We start from the raw sequence: 18,905 nt of genomic DNA, 5'->3' as shown, positions 1-18,905 counted from the left end.
GAGTTTTAATCTTGCCTTCAAACTACACTATAAACTTCCCCAGATGAAGGTTTACGTCCTGTCTCTCTGGTCTAATCCTCACAGTGTTTAGCACAGTTTCTTGTACCTAGTAGGTGTTTATTAAATCTTGATTAATAGCATATTTACCCAGTATACCTACAAGGGCTGTTGAATTAAATTTTACGTATCATATCATTTTCATATGATTTAGATGAATATTATAATTAAGTTCTATTTGGGATATTAATTCCAAATACAGTTTCATAAGTTGAAGGTTTATCATTATGGCAAGTTTTAAGTTCTGCGTATTAAATGTGAGGATAAAAACCTACTGTTCAAAATTCACATTTCCCCCAAATAAAAAACATTTATCTCTGATGTTGGAATGACTGTCTATTTTGGTAGCACTGGGTTATGATATGTTAGTAATTATTTACCCATCTTATTCCCTCTGCACACTTGGGTCAATATAGCATCAATTTTCTCTGAAAAACAAGATGCCTTCTTGTTTCATTTGCACTTCAGGTTGAATAGTGAAGATGCTGGAATCTGGTTGCTCCTTTTGCAGGACTAGTGGTCAGACCACATCAGCGCTGCTCTCTCAGACGTAGCCTCTGCTTAGGCTAACTCTGGACACACAGTGTTTAACCTTTCAATAATTCTTCTTCTCCCAAATAAGCAAATGCTGCAGGGGCCCTTTGCTGAAGTCAGTAGAGGAGAATCTATAGCTCCACAGATCAGCCAGAGGGAAGGTTTTCTAAGAGTAACAAATCTTTTCTGTTGCAACATGCTTTTTCTAGAAGCTTTTTGTCATTCTGGCAGTAAACTGTTTTCCACTTGCTGCCTTAGCAACAAGACCTGAAGTCACTTCCCTCTCCAGTCTGTGGTTTGATTATAAGAGCACTAACATTGTACCCAGAACTAGAAGAAAATATCAGCCTGGGAAGCTTGCAGACATTACCTGCTTCTTGGGTTAGGGAATTATTTATGTACTTTCTTAGGATCTCCTTGAAAGGAAAGGTCAAATAGGAAATGTTGGAAATGGGGAATCCAAACCCCACATGGTCCCAAGTCTGTAGCAAATGCTGCAGCTAAAGGTCTTGTCAGGTGACTGCCTCTGGCCACAGCAAAGAACGGTTTTTCTCCTCAGAGTTCTCTGTGGCCACCTCAGAGGAAGAGCCAAAATGTTGAGCATCCCTTGTTGTGGACCAGTCGTAAGCTAACTCTGGTTTTCTCAAGAGTCTTTATTTAACCCAAGAATATGAAGTTCAATTTGAAAATAAACTTTGTTTACCAGAGAATAAAATTCTGATGGATTTGGCTTTAGTTGATCCCTCAAGAGCGTGTTTAAATATTTCTTAGTGAATTCAATTTTACCTTGTAGTAGTACTTGCTCAGTACAGAAGTTAGGTGATCACCTAACTAGAGGCAAAGGATGCGAATTAACTACAGCCACCATTAGCCTTGTGGCCCACCTGAACTACGGACGAGAGAATGCCAGGGGCTTTGAGGTGGGAATGTACGAGTTGCTATTTTTCTCTATTTTCTTTAGTTTGTTAAAGATGTATTGTACGTGACTTAGAAGTTAAATCTGGTAGCATTGTGACAAAAAATGATGGAAAGATAGGTTAAAAATAAGAATTTGCAGTTTCTATTCCCAGAAGACACAGGGAATGCAATGAAATCTCCAAAGCAAAATTTCTCTGTATTTCTCAGTATTGTGATATCTCTTTGTAAGGAAATGCTGGTTTGAGGGTTTTTTTTTAATAAATTCAAACTTCAAACTTCCAAAGTTTACACAAAAAAGAAACTTTGCTGTTTCTTTTCACATTTCCCCCAAATACAAAACAACACTTCAATATTTATCTCTGATGTTGGAATCACTGTCTATTTTGGTAGCACTGGGTTGTGCTGTGTTAGTAATGATTTACCCCTCTTATTCCCTCTGCACGCTTGGTTCAGTATAGCATTGAATACCCCATTCTGTGGGTGTGGGTGGCTGGACCCCGTTCTGTGAGTATGGGTAGCTGGACCCAATATGGGCAAAAGATTCTTCCCTTGCTTCCTCATGCATAGCTGAATCAGGTCAAGAACATTTTAAATTGACTTTTCTAAAGACTGGGGGCTTAAAGCAGGAAATACCATTGAACCAGGTAATCTGCATTTGGATTTGGAACAAGTCACTTGTTGTGGCCCAGTGTGGTGTCCTAAGAAGTAGGGTGAGACCTTGCCTGTGTTCTTGAAACCTGCCCTTAGCCTGCCTCGTCATGGAGGCACCATTTTAGCATCCACAGTTAGGAATGCTTTCTCAGATAACCAGCGTTCTAAAATCCAAACCAAGAAATTCTGCATCCAACAGCTTACTCTTACAACAGAATTTCTGTTTAATGATATCCTACTCTGCCAAGCACTGCATTAGACACTTTTAATACTTATCTCATTTAAATATCCTATAAGGTCTGTGTTATTGACCTCATTTTATAGAGAAGGAAACTAAGGTTCAAAAAGGTTTAAAGCATTTTTTTTCCCCAAAGTGACAGAGTTAATTAAGTGATGGGGCTGGGCTGCAAACCTGGTTCTGTTGGACTCTAAAGCACGTTTTTCAAAACTCTATAGTGCCTTTCAATTTTAGAGTGCTATCCTTGAAGGGTTTTAGGTTTCATTTTATTAAAGAAGACAATTTCTTTTCACCCAGAGTATTATAGCTCCTAGAAACTTCTGCATTGAAACATCCTATTCTGAACTGTGTTCAGGATCCAGCCTTTGTCAGTAACTAGAAGACAGCTAACATAGAGAAGGAGGAGGGTACTGGAAACAGTTAGGCTAGGGCTCATGTGGACAGCATTCATCCTCATCAGAAACGGCCAATCTGTTGCATATCTGCCTTCCTCGGCACTGTTCAAGTTTTAATTATCTTCCAACTGCCTGAGCTGCTGTTGAGGACTTCAGAGAGAACAAAGGAGAGCTGTTCTATTTTTCAGGAGTGCTCCTCTCTGCACACTGATGAAGTCACTAGCTGCCACTGCCCTTATTATCAGGTTAAATCAGAGTCTGGCTGGGCATTGGAGAGATGATGCTGAAAGGAAAAAAAATTAATCTCAAGCTTTACCTCTTATTCAAAATCTTTTGTGACAGAGAAAATGTGGTATCGACTTCTCTGGTTTAGGTGTTATGACCCAGAAATAAGTTTTGCTTTGTTTTTCAAAAAAAAGTGTAAAAAGAGAGAAAGGACTCTTTCCCATCCCCATCCCTTGGATTTTCAATAGCTTGAGTAGTAATAACTTCTCTTCCTCGTGGGTAATGCTCCATTGTGAGCCTCATTAAGGAAATCTGCTCATGATCAAGGATGGTCCCTGTGCTGCCTCCCTCTCCCTTCTAGGCATTGCTCATGGATCAGGGCACACCTTCCCCTGAGCTGGACACGGCCTCTGAGTTCTTAATGTAGAGCTCCAGGCTGCCTCTCCAGTCCCTGAAGTTGGGGGATTGGCTGAAGCCTATTTGCTAATTGTGGTCGAGATCTTTAGTAAAGGACAGAGTCCTCTGCTAAACAACTCCTTGCTGAAGAAAAGGAGCATGACTTCTTTCTTGTGACTTTGCTACCATTTTTTTAAATGTGTATTTGAATAAGGACTTTGTGCCATTTTTATAAATTATGCTATAATTTTATGGAGACTTAGAAAGTATAGTGGAACTAGAATAATTAAACTTGTTATGAGCATTACATATATAACAGGCTAATCAAGAAGTGTGATGTACAGTGGTGAATTGCTAATTTGACCTCAGGATTATGCAGGAGAGATAGCATTATCTTCATTTATAGAGAACTTTTTATCTGGAGGCATCTCTCAGTGCTTTTCCAACCATATATATTATCTTGTTTGTTATCACAAACACTATCATTAAGGCTGTAAAATGTATTCCAGTACAATTTTTTATTTCAGTTTCTTATAATTGGGGGACGAGGGAGGGGACGTTTGCATATTTTCTCTCATTCCTGATATTTGCACCAGGGTGAAATTTGGGAAATGACTATTATCTAAACTTGGAAAGCCTGGTTCCATATAGTGTTTTAAAAAGAAAGAAAGGGAGGGAACATTACTGCCTCCCCTTGGGTCAGACCAGACTATTAACTTTAAGAACTGCCAATGGGGAATGGCCCTATTAGTCACTTCCTGGCTCCTCTACCTTGTACAGTATTAGGAGAGCTGTCTTTCCTTTGGAAGAGTCTCGACCTAGGGAACAGGAAAATGATCTGATCAAATTCCGCCAAACCACATTCCCTCCATCCCCTCCAAGGTTGCAGACAGCAGCACTCAGGCTGTCACGACCATGTGCGGTTGAAAATGCTATGCTGGTTGAGTTCCTGTGGTTTTAAGGAAATGGACAAAATTAGATTCAGGCCAAGGTGCCAGGCTTAACACACCCCTTCCGTTCCAGAAAGCACCAGAGAGATTGTCACCGCCAGCAGTAAAGGCCAGCACAATCTGTTCTACCCAGATCATTAAGAACTTATTTTAAATGAACCCCACCGCCCACCCAAACCCAATAAAGTCAGCACCTTCTGTCTGCCTTGAGGGCTCGAGAGCAGATCAGGGCCCACCTCCTGCTTACCCAGAGGGTCTGGTGAGTGCGGCAGTTGCCCTGACTCTCCGCACAGGAAGAGTAGTCTCCCCTTGCAGTGGATATGGGCACACTGAACAGCCAGTCCGGGGGATAACATTCGCATTGGTTATGAAGATGAGTTACCAACTCGTGTCAAGGAGCAGATGGCTAAATGAGGTGCACAGGGAATGCCATGAGATTCAGGCTTGAAGAAACAGGAGAAAAAGCCCATGTTACGAAAACCCCAGATAGAGTCTTCCCCAATGTGAATTTTTAAAATTGGCATTGACGTTATACAGTTAACTCGAGTGATGAGAAATGTAAAGAAATTACTGGATTAGTGAACAGCAGTTAACTCAGAAGTAAAATTACATCATCTGAGTCGAAGGTTGTTTTACATAGCAGAGGGAGGATATTACTAAAACTTTGCCCAGTCTGTCATCTCCTAATTGAAATATGCCCCATCCTTCAGAGTGTGTAGTTCATAATTTTAGAGAGTGTCATTGGTTAATCTAGTTATCTTTCCTGGTTCTTCCTTTGAATTCTAGTAAGATGGTTTGTGGCACATTCCCTGTGGATTGTGTGACACTCAGAAGAGTGAGTTTGTCTGTTCATTAGCCTGTGAACTGTCAAGTCCCTTTGGAGAGTGGGAGGAGCGAGTCACTCCAAGGTTAATTCTCGTTTGTCAGAGGTGAAGCCTCCAGGGAGATACAGAGGGTGAACAGGCCGAGATGCTCAAGACCTGCCCCGTGAAACTCTGCACTGTGTGCACATGCCAGATCCGTGTGGTCAGGAGGGAGGCTGAGAGCAGGCTGGGTCACCACTGCAGATCACTTCCTCTGGTCAGGAGAAGGCTTCCCAGCAGTTAAGTGGGGGCCTGGCGTAAGTATATAGGGTTAACTTCCTAACAAGAATTTAGGAGCAATATTAAAATACAAGAAGTGAGTGGTTCTCAGTAGTTTCTGTGGATTTTTCCTTTAAAGAAGAAAGTATTGATTTCATGCATCTGTCTCCACCGGATGAAATCTTTCATTGAGTTGGAAAGCATTTGCTTTTGTGTGTTTGTGCACCTGTGCACAGGCACATTCCTAACCACAAGGCAAGGATAGAAGGCGTTTGTTATTCTCCAGTGTAAGTGTCTCACGGACATATAATTGTACTAACATTCAGGGGTTGAGTTGAACAGTACCTGGTTTGATTTTCTAGGTAAATCAAATCTGAGTTCCACTTAATTCTCCAGAAAGTGGCGTCTCCCTAATTTTGCTGTGATTCTTCTAGGCTCAGTTGGAGCTAGCCCTGAGGAGCAGGTACAGGGTCTGAAGTCAAGTTCAAAGTCTCCTTTAGTCCATGCCCTGGTACACCGTATGTTTGCATATTGTATCTTATTCTGTTGTCTTTGGGCTGCTTATCATGGAAGCTTGTTTTCTTCAACAAATTCTTTTTACCCCCAGGTATATTCGAATAGTTGGGACTCACAACACAGTGAACAAGATTTTTCACATTGTGGCTTTTGAATGTATGTTTACAAACAAAACCTTCACCCTGGAGAAGGGGCTGATAGGTAAGTGTTACAATTACATTTTTGTACATATACTTAGATATTTTGTCTTCAGATATTTTGATATTCCATTAACTCATCTTAATCAGCTTTGACTAAGAACTCTGGTTGATTTGAGTGCCTTATGGCTGAGTGACATAGGGGAGGGCTTATGTTTGGAGAAGTAGTCAAAATACTAAGTCCAGTAAACTTAAAAGAATATAAATATTGTTCTAGTAGTTAAGAATTGGAAACGTTTTAGTGATTCATTCAGATTTGCTATGTGAGGAATGCTTATGATCGTCAGGCAAAGCCTTTCCTACCAAAGGCTTTTCTATATTTAATGGTGGGTAAGATCAGGGAGGAAGTCTATATAGTATTGATCCAGTGCTCATACTTTCCAAGGCCACGCAGGTATTTTGGCCTTTGATTTGATATGAATGGTCTGCTCAGCTGTGAGAATACCTTCTTTTCATAGAGACGTCAGTCCATATGTGTCCTGTTAGCCAAGTTCACCTCAAGAAAATGCCAGCATATAATTTAAGTAAGACTAGAGTAACTGAATTGTCATTGTGAAAGTCAGGTTATTGTGTGGGAAATACTGCCTGACTGATCTTTCAAAAGTGTATTTTTAATTTTGTTTTAGTTGTTTGCTTGGTGGTTTTGTGTTATGTTTTGATTTTGTTTTAGGTATATTTAGTCTGGCATTGTGTACATTCCATCTTAGATCTTGACATTCTAGATATCATGAGTGGTTTTTCCCATCCAGACTGGTTGTTCCTTTTTCCCATGCTCACAGGTTTTTACTCACCTCCTGAAAAGATCTTAGTTTCACTAATTAGATCCTTAAATCTGTGGCTTTACTGCAGCTTCCTTTGAAAAGAGACTCTGTATGTTCAAGTGGCGGGGGGCAGGGGTGGGGATAAGATTCCCCTGCTTTGGTGTACCTAAAATAGAATAATTTGCCGTTACAAAGGGACTCATTTCTCCTCTCCTTCTCAAGTCCTCTCCGTGCTGGGACCCATACATATTGACACATGTCCTGACAATATGATGATGATTAGAATGGGAGAGATGAGTATAACTTGCAAATATTTACTTAATTCTTTGAATGGTCACAAGTCTAAATTTTCCTGCCATCTGCTGTGTCCTAAACATAATCCTTTACTTAGGGAAATTTAGGAGAGTAATATCAATAAAGTAGCAGGAGTAGAAATTATTCCAATGTATAGAGAACTTTTAGCACTCAACTAAAATAAATAAATTGGTTTTAACTTTGTTGTGGATGTAGTGTTTAATGTTAAATATGAACGTTAATAATTTTTGTGACCTCTAGATCATTTAAAAGTTAACAGTGCTAAAGCATTGCCTGATATTATCAAGGCTTTTCATTTGGTGGACTGTATGGAATTTTGACGATGGAGGGTCGTGGGGAGGACACTCCTTGTCACCTGCTGCCTAGGCTCTTGTATGGACTGTAGGCCTCACTGTGTGTGTGATTGTGTATTTAGAGGAGTCCTCACTGAGAAGGATCTGAGAAACCAGACCACCTCATAGTCATAAGACGTGTAGCGTTTCACTGTTCATTTCAGCCCAGTGCACTGCATTTTTGAACATGCTGCAGAGAAGGCACCATCTACTTAAATCAGCCCCCCATTCTTATTGGAGGAAGAACAAGTTTGTGGACACTGTAGTTATCAAAGAAACAAGCCTATCCAGCATGAGAGGCCATTACAGGAATGAAACTCAGAATCAGTTGTAGTGAGGGATGCTATTGGTGGTCTGCATGTTCCATCCAGACTGAACTAGTCAGCATTATCAGGAGCCGTATTAGTCTCAGGCATGTCACAGGATGAAAGAAGACTGCAGAGATGCAAGAAGTGTTTTTGGTGTCTGGTCCAACACTTTTCTTCAGGCGTTTTTCTATGATGCTCACAAGTTTGACTGCAAAGGGCACTGCAATCATCTGCCTGTCATCGTCCCTCAACCACATGGGAGCAGTGGTGCAGGTAGGCAGATCTGTGAGTGCACTTGCCAGCAGATGGCCTGCAGTGGGGTTCCCTCTGGCCCTCCTCCTACCATCTTCACAGCTCAAAGCTGTCCCCATGCTGGGCAGACAGGGAGCCAATAGGAGTCATGAGGGAGTACAGGGGGATTTCATTATCCTTTGTCTAACATGACAGCTGGGCTTAGTTGAAAGGGGTGTTTGAAATAGTAATGGCCAGCTTTCCATGTTGATGGTCTCAGATGCGTTTTGGCTGCACACAGGCCTCAGCCAGTCACCCTACAGGGACCTCCAAGAAAGGATGGTCCTCTAGTGGGGGCACAGTGTATGTTGGAACCACCTGGAGTTATTTTTTAACTGTAGCTGCCTACTACTTACTCCTTACTATATTCTGTGAAATATGTATTCTCCCTTCAGAACTACTTATAGAAACTCCAGGTTTCCATGGGGAAAAAAAAGTAAAACTAAAATAATGTCATCATGAATAACTAATAGTGTTTCAAACCCTACTTTTATGTTTCGAGATTTAGAACTTCTTTCACAGTTGCTGGTCTCAGTTTCATGGTCCAGGCTATTCTAATTAGAGTAGCACTCTCTTTATAGGTCTTAAAATTACTTTAAAAGTGTTTGTATAGTTTTTCAAAATCAGATTTTAATGTTATTATTTAAAACGTGTAATGATGCCAGGAAAAACATAAATAAAAATAACTGTATCAGCTTTATGAGATTTTAATCTCCTTTTTCCATGAAAGGGTTTCCTTCCCGTTTTTGTTGACAGCTTGTCATTCTTCATGCTGCTTCACTTGTACAGATTCGTGGGGAAGCTTCGGAACCCCACGGGTTCATATGTCCATGGAAATGGACCCAGCTCAGCCACGCTGACCACATCGGGCCTTCAGACTCTGCCTACACCTCTTCCACCTTATCTGCTGCTGCCCTTCTCCTTTGGTGGCTGCTTCTGGATCATGCTGGGCTGTAGTCTCGCCTGGGAGAATCAGCCTGTGAGGACTGTCTCCTCTTCGTTAGGAGGCTTTGTGGGAAACTCGATCCATCTTACCAGTGAGACGTGGAAGGAATAATTAGAATAGATGTGACTGTCATTTTATAAGCATTCAACTTCCCAGAGAATGTGTTTGCTTTGCCTTGGTACTCCACTTTATGATACGTACATGGCGTTTGGCAAGTCGTTTTACTTTTTCATAATTGCCAAATCTTCCTTTTCATTTAGTCTTGTGTTTAAATTCACTTCTTTGATTACTCTACTAAGCTATTCAGGTAGAGAGAATAGTACACATTACTCAGCTTAAACAACTGTCAACTCACAAACAACCTAGTTTATCTATATTCTACCTACCTCCTCCCCGTTAGGTTATTTTGAAGCCAACCCCATTTTATCATTTTATCCATAAATATTTCAATATGTATCTTTAAAAATCAGGTCTTATTTTTATAGCCATAATCGCAGTGTAATAGCCCAAAATTGAACCAAAATTCCTTGCGAGTATCAAATATACAATCAGTGTTCAGATGTCCCTCACTGGATCAAAAGTCTCAAGTGAGCTTATGTGTTTTTTCACGTTGTTTAAATAAGAATTTAGGTAAGATCCATACTATCAATAAATAGTTGTTGTGACTCTCAAGTCTCCTTAAATGTATAGGTTTCCTTCCACATGTCTATCTGTCTCTGTCTTTCTTTTTGTTCTTCTCTCTCTAATTATAATTTATTTGTTGAAAAACCGAGGTTTTTGTCCTGTAGAGTTCCTAAGAGCCTGGATTTTGGTGATTGAATCCTTATGGTAACATTTAACATGTTCCTCTATTGTATTTCTTGTAACTTCGTTGTTAGAGAGAGGCTTAATCTGACTCAAGTTCTGTTCTTTTGTAAGGGTGCTCTGTTGGTGGTGGTATATGTGTATCAAGAAGTGCAGACAATCTGGTTGTCCCTCTCTTTTAGATATTCACAACCATCCATGATCATTTCCTAGATTCGTTATTTCATAATTTGGGATTGCAAAATGGTTATATTCTGTCATTCCTTCTTCATTTAGTAGCTAGAAAGAGATGAATTTCCTCAACACTCATTTGATAATCCTGAGATGCAGTTTGCCCAGGAAAAGAAGGATAAATGTTATATTCTTTCTTTTTATTTACCAGTTTTCAAATTAAAGAGGTGGTTACCTAGCATTCTCCAGAGGTGATCAATGAGGTTTGTTTGTCGGTTTTTTGGGGGGCCAGGGGGAGGGGAAAGGGGCAAGTATGTATCATTTTGAATTTATGAGATTAAACAAATTGGATGTCTTTTAATCACTTGCAGTTAGTATTATTTATATTCAAATTGTCCCTATCTTTAGCCTCTTCATATTGGCTTTTAAGTCCTTCTGGCATGACCTCAGTAATTCCTTGGTTTCTGGAATGACAAAATGTACCAGGTTCATCTTGTACATTTCCTGTCCTTGATATAGAATCGGCCTTTTCTTCAGGAGGCCCTGGTTCCATTTAGTTTGAAATCACATTTGGAAACCTCAATCTAAGCACTATAAATGATCCTTTCTACTGGATGGTCACTATTTCTAGGTCTTTTCAGTGGGCAAAACTAGGAAATACATGAACATATATTTGTTTTTTTATATATCATAAATTTATCAGGTAAAATATATCATGAGTGCATGCTGACACTTCTAATTAAAATTCAATACACAAAGTTTTTGTTTAACCTGTGAGCTTTCCTCTCCTTTTTTCCATACTGAAAATCTTGGTTACCAGTGAGGCAGTACAATAATTCATTTGCTTTGTCCTCAGTACATACAAAATAGTCTCAGAATTACCGTACCAAAACTGCCATGAACCATATAATGTAAGAAAATAGAGTAAGATTTTTGAAATCATTTTTGGAGTCCTTAGGGTATATCCCAGTAGAGATGTACAGTAAAATTACTGTGTTTTCAATTCACTTCAAATAATTCTGTGTGGTCATGCCACTATTTCAGTATACAGTTAGATTCATTTGTTCCATTTTGCTTTCAATATTTAGGGATTTCCTTCAAAAAAATTTTTTTATAACTATGTAAAATATTTACATGGTTCCAAATCAAATCTACAAAAGAGCTGTATTTAGAGGAACTGAGCTTCTGTTCCTGTCCCCTCTACTCCTGTAGGTAATCTCTTTTTCCTCTAGTTTTCAGGTTAGCCTTCTATTAAAAAAAATGGAAAATAAGTAAATGTGTATGTATGTTATATTTTGTATGCTCCCCGACATTCTTAAATAATTGGTACCATAATATATGCTATACATACTTTCTTCACTTTTCTTTTTTGTACTTAACACTTATCCCAGAGCTGGCTTTAGAGAGAGTTGCCATTCATTCCTTTTACAGCTGCGTGGCACTCATTAGTGCGGATGTGCTGTAGTCTATCCAGCGAGCGCTCTGTTGATGAGCCGTTGGGCTTGTTTTCAATCTCCTGATGTTGCACATGTTGCTATTCCCCTGTGCATCAGTCTTTTCTTATTTTTGCTAATATATCTTTGGGATAAATTCCTAGAAGAGGGATTACATGTATAATTTTGCTAAATAATGCCAAATTCCCCTTCATAAGGATTGTACTATCTTTAAATTCTTATTGGGAATGTATGATAATGACTATTTCCCCACAGCCTTGCCAATGGAGCATATTGTCAGACTTCTGGATTTTTGCCAGTTTGATAGGTGAGAAATGGTATCTCAGTGCAGTTTGAACTGCATTTCTCTTAGAAGAAAAATTGAGCATCTTTTCATATGTTTAAGGGCTATTTGCACTTCTTTTTTCTTTTTTAAATAGCTCTTCTTCTCTTATGAGTCTTGTAGATGAATAGAGAATATGCTTTTAGGAAGACTTGGGAGAGCAGTAAGCACTTTACACTGGTATTAGAGTGTGGTATTTGGCATTACAGGAGTCTGATTTCCCTTCCTAAGGTTTTCTGGTTCTTCTGGAAAATGTAAGTTCTCATAAGTCCCTCTCCATCCTTATCCTTGGCTCTGCCTTTGCTTAAGAGATAGTAGTGACTAGAGCATGGAGCTCTAACTCAGAATTCAACGCTCTCTAACCTTTTCAAAGAATGAGAAGCAGCTTCCATCACCAGCTTTATCTCATTAAGTGTTACCTCTGTGTCTGCCAGCATGGATCCACCAAGACTGGTGGCTTTTTTGTTCTAGTTTCTTGGTAATAACTGATGTAGGGCAACCAAAATAGACAGCATAGGCACAGGAACTCTGTGTTGCTGAAGCTCTGGGAACGCTCACTACTGCTGCCACCACGGAACTGGGTTGTCTGAATGGAAACAAGAGCCCGTATTCATCTGCTACTGTGCCACCTGCAGTACCACCAGGAGCAGATAGAAGAGAGATGTTTTCTGTCTTCCTCCCATCTTCCAGTCTCTCACCACTCTCTTCTATTGCCAGAACTTCACAGAAAACCCAAGCTGGCAAGTAGAACTTTAGCCTCCAAGATATGAGGTAGAACAAGGGAAGGAATGGAGCTGAAAGCAGACAGACAGATGACTGGTGCAAAGACAGAAAGACGGACAGTGTAAAAGGGGCTCCAGCCATCAGGAAACTTAAAAGTAGCTGTATCAGCACGTGGCAAGATGTAGAAATATGTGGAATGGAGAACACCAGACAAAGGCAAAGAGTGTGGAGAAAGGTTAAATATTTACTTTGGTTGTGAAGGAATCCAACGTATTTTCTTACCTCGTAAGGTAAGCCTTCATGAAGAATGATATTTTTAGTTGGGCCTTGAAGAATTCGTTAAACAATATTACAAAAGTGCTAATTTACACAGTAACAAAATGGCTGGCAGTTGTTTCCCTTTGGGAGAGCTGAAGACAGGAAATGGAAATAGGTGGTCTATAGTTGCTGCTGTCATTTAAAAGTATTTTGAAATTATAACAGGATGTTTAGTATTCAGTAAAATTCCTGGGAAAGTAAACAGAGTTGGAAATCTGTGGCGTGAAGGGCTTTTGGCATCCGCTGAACTAGGGCTATGACTTGCATGCTTTACAACTGTGTTTCAAAAATAAGTGTCCTCTGGAGCAGAAACAGAGATTTGGAAGTGGGGGAGTCCACTAGGGGGTAAAGATGTTAGAATGTGGCAAAGAAGCAAACTTGTTGGAATAGCAGAGGGGCGCTACAGACCTTAATGCAGTCTCAGCCTATTTGTCTAACCAGCTATTAAGGCAGTTCTAATTGTCAGTGAAGCTTAACTTCATCTACTGTAAATTGCTTGGCATTTAGCAGACATTTGTTAAGAGACTGCCAAGTGTATCTTAGGCACTGGGGATAGGAAGATACACAGGTATAGTTTCTGCCTTGGAGGATCATATGTAATGGAGGAGAAAGACTCTTAAATAGAAGGTGACAACACAGTAGGATAAGTCATGTATTGGGAGATTTCAGCAAATGCTATAGGAACACTGGAACAGGGGCACCTAACCTGACGTGGGGGATGGTGTCAGGGAAGACCTCCCCATGGAGGTGATGAATGGGCCATCCTTAAGGAGAGGAAGAAGGTGGAGTTTCAGGGGAGAGTCACATAAAATGGTCAGCATGTGCAAAGGCTTATTTATCTCTGACCCACTCCAAAGCCAGTGCCCCTGCCAGCGGACCACCTTGCATCTGATAGGGGCTTACAGTAGGAGTTAGTTATTTTGTCATCTGTCATCCTTCCCTGGAGAAAATGAGGCATTATTTTCTAACAAGATTTTAGAGTTTTACAAAAATTCAGATAAAGTGAATAGCCCACAAAAATGCATAGAGAAGATAATACAGTTTGTTTGTGTCTACCCTGGGGAGCCCGTGTTCTCAAACAAGACTGGGCTGTACTTGTGTGGCGGAGGGAGTGGGGGATGATGAGAGAGGGACTCCTCGGTCATTTAGCTTTCTCCATTCAGTGTGTGTGCGCGTCAGTGTACATTTATGTTTCGTTAGCCTTTATGCTTATTTGTTTTCCTTTTTGAGAATAAAGAAAGCCTGAGAAAGTTTTTATCGCTCTTATTTTAGAGGATTCACTCCTACACTTTACAGGACTGAAGCTTTTGCATCCTACTTATATCCCCTCATTATAAAGGAATATGGCAGAGTGTGTGTTTGTGTGTCCAGGTAAATGTGAATGTGCACAACTTGTTTTTAAATGGGACATCTCGGAGCATGTTTCCAACATTATGCAACAATATCAGTTTCTTACAAACCATGTTTCTGCCTCAAACTAGCATTCTGAATAGACAGGCTGTAAATGGGTAAGATGTTTCTCTGGCACTGACTCTGAAGGATATTCTGATGGTCAAAGGAGCATAAGATCTAATTTTGTTGGCCTAGTCCCTAACCCAGTACCCCAATCCTTCACACCAAAACCTAATAGGTAATTTTTTAATTTAATATTTTAAGTAGCTATTACAAATATATATTCTTATTTCCCCCGTTTTATTTAAAAAGGTAGCACATATTCACATATATCTTTTTTTAATTAACCGTGTTTCTTGAAGATCGTTTCTTAGCAGCGCATCTAGAGCTTTCTCTGCTTTTTCACGTCTGTGAAGTAATCCGTTGAACAGAGGTGCTGCTGTGCATCTCCCCAGTCCCCTGTGACAGACAAGGCAGGGTGTTTCCAATCTTTTACCATCAGTAACAGTTCTGTAATGAGCCATTTTAGAAATAGTGAAGTTTATTCAGAGGCAGTTTCGATAAGGCCTAAAACAAAAAATACCCATTTTAACCACCAGGGCCAGCTACGTAATTTGCGGGGCACAGGGCAAAATGAAAATGTGGGACCTTTTGTTCAAAGAGCAGGAAAAAAGTGCTGTTAAAGGTACTTTAGAAAAAAAATCTTTTTTCTTTTGCAGTCTCTCAACTTGGCATGATGTTTTATTTGCTGTTAAATCTCATTCTAAGTAAAGAAAAATTAAACTTTTAAATTATTAGCATGAATTTTTATCATCTTTATATCGTACAGTGGTGGTTTTAAATGCAAATATAAGAGCATTTATCTTATGTGCAGAATCACTAAAATTACACAATCCACATTGGGTAGCTCATACATGTGTATGTATTTAGCTCTTAGCAGAATGGCAGAAATTCTGTGCAAAACTCAACTGTTTTCATTTCACTTCTTAATTCATGCCCATTCTGTAAAAACTCTCTCCCGTTGGCTTACTCAGTAAGCTTCCTTAGTGAGGAAGAACTGAAGGGAAAAGGAAGCATGGGTTGTTGTATCCTTCCCTTTCTTGCTATGTCATTATTTTTAGCATAAGTATTTGGCTGAGAGAGGGAAATCACATAGGATAGAGTTCCTAGGTCGTTGGTGCTTCTTAGAACGCTGTTGCCTCCTTTCTACTTTTGAGGCAAGTTCCAGTTAAAAGTGTGGCCTCTCCAGGCTGTCAGCAGCCCCGCTTGCTCAGTCATAGTCATGGCATGTTTCCCTTGTCCCTGCTTTGAGTCTCAGCTCCTACGTGTTGCGGGTCCATTGGAATTCTGTCCTTGTGAGGCATCGTGAACATTCTACACAAACTAGGGCAGTGGGGAATTGTGGACATGTGTATGTTGTGTATCTCCTCTGTTCACAGGCTTGCTCCATTGTCCCATCTTAAAAACCATAAGTTCGAAGATGAGATTATTAAGAAATTCAAGACAGGGGCAGTGAAGTGTTAAACTAAATGTGGATCCCCTCTGAGTGCAGGGCCTGTCTGGAAGCACAGGTCACGTGCCCATGAAGCTGCCCTGATTACCACTTCTATTTACCATTGCTCTGGAAGTTCTGGTGGGGCGGAGAGGGGAGAGAGAAAGGATCAGAGGGAAGGGAAGAACAAGAATTAGGTGTCATGATGTTGGGGAAAAGGGACCAGATATCATTATCTGCAGATGTGATGTGATAATATACCCAAGGAAATGAACTGCAAAATTACTAGAACTAATAAGAACTCTAAAGAATGTAAACAGATACAATAATATATACAAAAATCAGGTTTTCTCAAATATCCCCAATAACCGGTTAGAAAGTATAATAGGGGAAGAAATTCCATTCATAAAGGCAATAAAACTATAAAATACCTAGTAACAACCCCCGAGCCATACTTCGCCTTTATACCAAGTCCATCCCTTGCCATGTTACCAAGGATCACCTGTTCCTGAACCACTTTCTGCCGTTGGAGATGGGCTAAGGGTCAGCAACAAAGGAGGGAAGCAGAGGGACATGGTGAGCTCATCAACAGTGTGTATATGAGGTGAGCATGCCGGGGGATCTGGATTTTTTGAACTTTTTTCCCCCCTACAAACAACAAATACCTACCTAGGAAGAAAGTTAATAAATCCACAAGTTCTAATGTAAAGAAACTATAAATCTTTAAGAAACGCTGAATAATAGAAAGACATATTCCTGGATAGGAAAATTTAATATAGTAAAGATGTTGGTTCTTCCCGTCTTAATCTACCAATTTAATGCAAGACTACTCAGAATTCCAGTTATGCTTTTTAAAAAAACTTTGACTAAGGTCTTTAAAAAATTTTCCAAGAGAATAAATAAATGGAAATTCCTTCCCCCCAAAATATGGAAAAAAAAAAAATGAAATGAGAGGTCTAGTACCATCAGGTATTAAAATTAGTACTACATACAAAAATACTATGGTATTAATGCAGGAGTAAACTGGTAGATAAATTAAGCAATCATTCAAACTCTGAATTAGATCCCAGTGTATGTAAGAATATAGTGCAAGATAAAGAGGACATTTCACATCAGTTGAGAAGGGAAAGGTACCATAGCAGATGGTGCTGCGACGCTTGACAATGGACAACACGTGAGATTCTTCCTTGATGCTATATACGCAGATAGTTTCCTGTTCAGAGTTGGATTTTACAATATTACTCCAAAACAACTTTAGTTTTACTGTTAAGAAGTATTTATCTAATCTCAAAGTGCAGAACTGCTTCCTCAGCATTAAAGCAAAGGCAGGAACCATAAACAGAATTCAAAGGTGTTTGACAAACTGGGAAAAAATAATTGCAACATGCGTGACAGTGAGTAGTTGTTTTTGATATATATGAAGTACTTTCACATAAGTGAGAAAAAAATATGAATCCCCAAAAGGAAATGTCATTGTTTGTACAAATTGTACAAACAACAATTTATTAAAAAAGAAAGAAAAAGCAACAGAATAGTCAATAGACGTGAAAGGGTTTGTCCTCACTAATAATCAACGAAATGCAAATTGAGACAAGATACTACTTTTTGACCTGTTTTATTGGCAAATATTTTTAATTTAAAGTTTTTCATTTACATGAGTGATCTAACAATCATTTCTCAGCAAAAATCAAACACTACGGAAGTACATGCAGTAAAACATTTGTTTTAACTTGCATTAGCCACCTTATTACTAAAATTAAGTATCTTTTTATGTTTCTTGGCCATGTCTATTTTTTTTATGAATTACATCTTCATATTCTTTGTCAATTTTTTTGTTTGTGTTTTTTATTATTAATTTATAAATTATGGATGTTCTTTGTCTTTTATATATGTTGCAAATATCTTCTCCCAGACTGTTAGTTACTTTTTAACTTGGTTTATAATAACTTTTTTGTACAGAAGTTTTTTATTTTGATTTAGTCCTGTCAGTCATTTCCTTTCTTCCTTCTGGATTTTGTAACTTGCTTAGAAACTCCTCCTTAGCCCAAAACAACGATACACTCCTCTATAGTGTTGTCAGTGGTTGGTTGTTTTGTTATTGTGGGTGTGTTTTTAGCATGTAGTTCTTTAATCCACTTAAATTTTATTTCCTGTTTGGTCTGAAGCAGGGGTTTACCTTTTATTTCTAAAATTTGACTATTGTTGTGAAATCCTTTATTGATTATTTCCTCCTTTCCCTCATTGATTTAAAATAGCATGTATCATGGATCTGTATATCTATTTTAGATTCTGTGTCACAGCACTTAACCACAGCTTTATAGTATATTTTGCTATCTAGTACTGCAAATCCATGCTCATAGCTATGCTTTTCCTAAATTTTCTAGACTATTCTTTCATATTTTCTTTTCCAATGAACTCGAAAATCAGCTTGTCAGATTTCATTTTAAAATCTTGTTGCCAAAGATGTTTTAAATGAAAATACTTAGTATGGGTGAGGCTGTCATGAAACGGGCAGTGTCATATACTGCTGAGATATGTATGGTACAAGTTTTCTAGAAGGCGCTTTGGCAATATGTGTTGAGTCCAAAAATACCCCTTGATCTATTACTTCTGCCTTTAGTAATTTATCCTAAGGAAGTGTTCAGGAAGAGCATTTCTTCTACATAAATGTTCAGCACAGTGTTGTTTATGATAACCAAAAACGAAGGACTACTAATGTCCAACAATAGGGCCACATGAAATAAATTATGGCACATTCAAGCATCAAAGTTTCTGTATAGCCATTTATAACAGAGGGAAATGCCCATAATATAATGTAAAATAAAAGAAGATAGGGGCCGGCCCAGTGGCACAGCGGTTAAGTTCACACGTTCTGCTTTGGCGGCCTGGGGTTCGCCAGTTCAGATCCCGGGTGCAGACATGGCACTGCTTGGCAAGCCATGCTGTGGCAGGGATCTCACATATAAAGTAGAGGAAGATGGGCATGGATGTTAGCTCAGGGCTGGTCTTCCTCAGCAAAAAGAGGAGGACTGGCAGCGGATGTTAGCTCAGGACTAATCTTCCTCAACAAAAAAGAAGGTAGGATACCATCTTTATAGCCAGATTGATGCCAATATT

The 18,905-nt window shown here is 39.3% G+C and overlaps 1 protein-coding gene across 1 annotated transcript in view; it reads left to right on the top strand.

Annotated features, from left to right (window-relative positions):
- BTBD9 (BTB domain containing 9) overlaps positions 1 to 18,905 on the top strand; it is a 381,962-nt gene that overhangs the window by 237,932 nt on the left and 125,125 nt on the right. The window contains exon 7 of the mRNA XM_070586015.1: positions 6,054 to 6,163. Within this exon, the coding sequence (XP_070442116.1) occupies positions 6,054 to 6,163 (110 nt within the window). The remainder of the gene's footprint in view (positions 1 to 6,053; positions 6,164 to 18,905) is intronic.

Source organism: Equus przewalskii, chromosome 19, assembly GCF_037783145.1.
Source record: "Equus przewalskii isolate Varuska chromosome 19, EquPr2, whole genome shotgun sequence".
NCBI lineage: Eukaryota > Metazoa > Chordata > Mammalia > Perissodactyla > Equidae > Equus > Equus przewalskii.
This window is presented reverse-complemented; position numbering and strand designations above follow the sequence as displayed.